At 55.5% G+C, this 4298-nt stretch overlaps 1 protein-coding gene across 1 annotated transcript in view; it reads left to right on the top strand.

Moving 5' to 3' along the window:
- Positions 1-4298, top strand: part of MAP1S (microtubule associated protein 1S) — a gene marked incomplete at its 5' end in the record, with an annotated part of 21015 nt that overhangs the window by 3591 nt on the left and 13126 nt on the right. The window contains 2 exon segments of the mRNA XM_015569577.1: positions 1-156; positions 159-1677. Coding sequence (XP_015425063.1) covers positions 1-156; positions 159-1677 — 1675 coding nt within the window.

Raw genomic sequence — 4298 nt, 5'->3', positions numbered from 1 at the left:
GGGGCCACCTCCCGCCTGGTGCGCGGCGAGGATGAGGCGGAGGTGGCCCGGAGCCTTCTGGCCCGGCTGGGCATAGAGCCGCTGCCCCTGAGCCGGGGGCTGACGCCGACCGAGCCCACGGTGCTCTTCCAGAAGATGGGCGTCGGCCGGCTGGACATGTACCCGTGCTGTTCCCTGGCTGCACGCCGCCTGCCCGCCTCCTGGACGGCCTGGTCCGCCTGCAGCACTTGGGCTTTCTGCGGGAGCCCGTGGTGACCCCCCAAGACCTGACGGGGCCTCGACGCACCGAGAGCAAGGAGAGTGTGGGCTCCCGGGACAGCGTGAGGAGAGAGGGCCGGACTGCGGTGCCTGCCAGGCCTGCCCAGGAGCGCTCTGGGGTGGCCCGGAAGGAGCCACCACGACCCGAGGCCTCTCGCAGGGCTGAGAAGGAAGCAAGGCACCCCAGGGAGGTGAAGAAGGACCCCAAACCAAGTGTCCCCCGGACCCAGCCCAGGGAGTTGTCCCGGGCATCCTCTGCTGTGGTCAGTGGCAAGAAGGCAGGTGCCCAGGCAGCCCCCAAGCCCCGAAGAGCACCGAACAGTGACCGCCCGGGTGTCCCATTGGCGGGGAATGGGCCCCAGAGCCCCCCGACCTTCCGGTGTGGAGAGGCCAGTCCCTCCATAGAGGCCTGCAGCTCTCCTGTCCCCCAGCTGGCGGCCACCCCCACCCAAGGGAGCAGCCTGGAGCTGGTGCTGAGCCCCACAGGGGAGGACAGTAGCAGCGTAAAGACTCAAGAGCAGCTGGCAGCCAGTGGCACCCCCCCGCCCTGCACCCCCTCGCCAGCTGGAGCTCCCCAGGGCCCAGCTGAGGGTAGCAGGCAGCTGTCACTGAGCCCCCTGCGTGGTGGGGAGGCGGGGCCAGATGGCTCCCCCACGGTGACCACGCCTTCCCTGCCGGCTGAGGTGGGCTCCCCGCACTCCACAGAGGTGGACGAGTCGCTGTCCGTCTCCTTTGAGCAGGTGCTGCCCCCGCCCCCCGTTCCCATGAGCGAGGCAGGGCTGAGCCTCCCACTTCGAGGCCCCCGGGTGCGGCGCTCGGCCTCCCCCCATGACGTGGACCTGTGCCTGGTGTCGCCCTGTGAGTTTGAGCACCGCAAGATGGTGCCCATGGCGCCGGCCCCCGCGTCCCCCGGGAGCTCCAATGACAGCAGCGCCCGGTCCCAGGAGCGGGCAGGTGCTCTGGGGGCTGAGGAGACGCCGCCTACATCTGTCAGCGAGTCCCTGCCCACGCTGTCCGACTCGGACCCCCTGCCCGCTGCCCCTGGCACTGCAGACTCAGATGAGGACATGGAGGGCTTTGGAGTCCCTCGTCACAACCAGCTGCCCAACCCCCTCAAGGTTCCCCCACCGCTGCCAACCCCACCCAACATCTGCATGGTGGATCCAGAGCTGCTGCCCCCCGAACAGGCCCGGCTGAAAGAGAGCCTCAGCCATACCCGGAAGCCCCTGGCTCGCCCCACCTCCAGCACTGCCACCTCCAAATCCACTCCAGCAATCGCTGCCAAGACCAAGGGGCTGGCTGGCAGGGACCGCGCCAGTCGGCCGCTCAGTGCCCGAAGCGAGCCCAGTGACAAGGGCGGTCGGGCACCCCTGTCCAGAAAGCCCTCAGTCCCCAAGATGACCCCTCGGGGCCCAGCCGGTAAGTACCGGGGCGCTGGAAATCTGCATTGGGTTACCAGCCCAAGTTCTGTTCCTAGTGCTGTGTGGCCTTAGTCACACTTGCCACCCTCTCTGAGCCTCAGTTTCCTCTCTAAAGTAGGGGTGCACCAGTGATCCCAGTTGCTCAGTGGAAACATACAGTGAGCACCTACGTCATAGATTTGCTAGTAGCCACAGTGCCATAGTGAGGGAAAAGAAACGGGTGAAGTTAACAGGATATTTTACATAACCCTTTGTGTTGAGGCTCTTATGACCAGGCCCAGGTTGATGATTGGCTGGGAGGACACAGCTCGGTCGGCTACCATATATGAGAGTTCACAGCACACAGAGCAGGAGCTGCAGAGGGAAAAGATGGGTTGGGGGCTGCTCCCCGCTCTCCTTCCCTCCTCCATCCGTGACCCTGTCCACAGGCTTCCAGAGTCCCCTCCCAGTGGGGTCCCCTACCATGTGCTTAGCTCCTGAGAAGCAAGCTGTGATGACATGGGAGATGTGGCCGCCACTGGGAAGGCCCATCGGACTCAGCCGTGGGGTTTCAGTTGGGGGCTCATCCCATCAGCATCCTTGTCTGGCTTGTACCATAGTCCAGACTCCTCAGCAAGGGGAAGCCAGTGTTCATCTTAAGCCACGTTGCTATAGGAACGGTGTTCGTTTATGGAATGTTGGAGCTCTTCGGAAATCTGTTCCCAGGTGCCAGCCCAGGCCTTCCTAAGGACCTTTTCCAGGTTTCTCTCACTGTGATGAGATACAGAACATGAAACTTCCCACCTTAACCATTTTGAAGTGTCCAGTTCAGTGGCAGTAAGTGCATTCACACTGCTGTGCAGCCCTCACCACCGTACACTTCCAGAACTCCACCTTGCGAAACAGACTGTCCCCATTAAACACCAACTCCCCCTCCTCCTCCCCGTCCCCAGCCCGACGTCCACCGTCCTGTCTGTCTCTGGATCTGACTCCATTAGGGATTTTATAGAAGTGGAATCAGTGTTTATCCTTTTGGTGACTGCCTTATTTCACTTAGCATAATGTCCTCATGGCTCATCCATGGTGTAGTATGTGTCAGAATTTCCTTTTTTTGTTAATCTTCATTCAAGGACATTTTTTCCATTGATTTTTTTAGAGAGAGGGGAAGGGAAGGATGAAGGGGGAGGGAGAGAGAGAAACGGGATTGAACCTGCAACTAGGGATGTGCCCTTAACCAGGAATCAAACCCACAACCCTGTGGTTCTAACCACTGTACACATGGGCCAGGGCAGAATTTCCTCCCTTTTTAAGGCTGAATAATGTTCCATTGTACAGATGGACTGACCACATTTGTTTGTTTATTCGTTCATGGACACTACGGTTGCGTCCACCTTTTGGCTGCTATAAATAATGCCGCTATGGGCATAGATAAACATCTCTTCAAAGACCCTGCTTTAAATTCTTTGAGATAAATACAGAAGTGGAATTGCTGGATCATGTGATGATTCTGTTTAGTTTTTTGAGGAACCTCCATATTGGTTTCCATAGAGGCTCCACCATTGTACATTTCCACTAACAGTATACAAGGGAGCCAGTTTCTTTCTTTGTTTTTGAACATATTTGTAAAGGGCCCAGCACAGTTCTGGGCAGATAGCACTCCACAAAAATGCCCTCTTATTGTTTCCGATGGAGAAACATTGATTTGTTGTTCTGCTTATTTATGCATTCATTGGTTGCTTCTTGTATGTGCCCTGACCAGCGTTCAAACCCCCAACCTTGGTTTATTGGGATGACACCCAACCAACTAAGCTACCCGGCCATGGCCACAAGGGTTCCAATTTTTCCACATTCTTATCAACACTTATTTTCTGCATTTAAGAAAAAAATTTTTTTCACTTGGATTGCACACAGCTCCCAATCGCCCACTGGGCAGGCTCCCTTCCCGCAGGCCACTCTATATATTTTTTATAACAATTTATTGTAGGAAGATTGGTCAGAACAGAAAGTAACCCCACAGTCTGCACAGATAATCTCTGCTGCTAGACTGTTGTTACAGTAAATGTTTATAGTATAGCTGAACTACTAATGATGGACAAGACAAAAGGACCGTACCTTCTGGTGGTCTTACGATGGGTACTCCTTTACAGTTAACACCAGTTTGATATTTAGCTTGGTTGCTGTGCCATTCTGGCCTTTTGCTGCTGGGAATCTTTATGGTCACATTATATAAGCTTATCAAACTCGGCTGGTCATTAATGGTGAGGCTTTGGTGCTGGCTGAGTCTAGTTTGGTCAGGTTCAAAACATGGAAATTTGAAAAAAATCAGGGGCACACACAAAAATGAAGTCAGCTTTGTTTACATCTACATCTATAAAGAGAAAGTTTTGGCCCTGACAGGTTTGGCTCAGTGGATAGAGCGTCGGCCTGTGGACTGAGGGGTCCCAGGTTCCATTCTGGTCGGGGGCATGTACCTTGGTTGCGGGCACATCCCCAGTAGGGAGTGTGCAGGAGGCAGCTGATCGATGTTTCTCTCTCATCGATGTTTCTAACTCTCTATCCCTCTCCCTTCCTTTCTGTAAAAAAATCAATAAAATATATATAAAAAAATAAAGAGAAAGTTTTGGAAGCTGCCTTCGGCAC

The sequence above is a fragment of the Myotis davidii genome, unplaced genomic scaffold (assembly GCF_000327345.1).
Source record: "Myotis davidii unplaced genomic scaffold, ASM32734v1 scaffold306, whole genome shotgun sequence".
In the NCBI taxonomy this organism is placed as follows: Eukaryota; Metazoa; Chordata; class Mammalia; order Chiroptera; family Vespertilionidae; genus Myotis; species Myotis davidii.
Note: the sequence above shows the minus strand (reverse complement) of the source record. Positions and strands in the feature narration are given on the sequence as shown.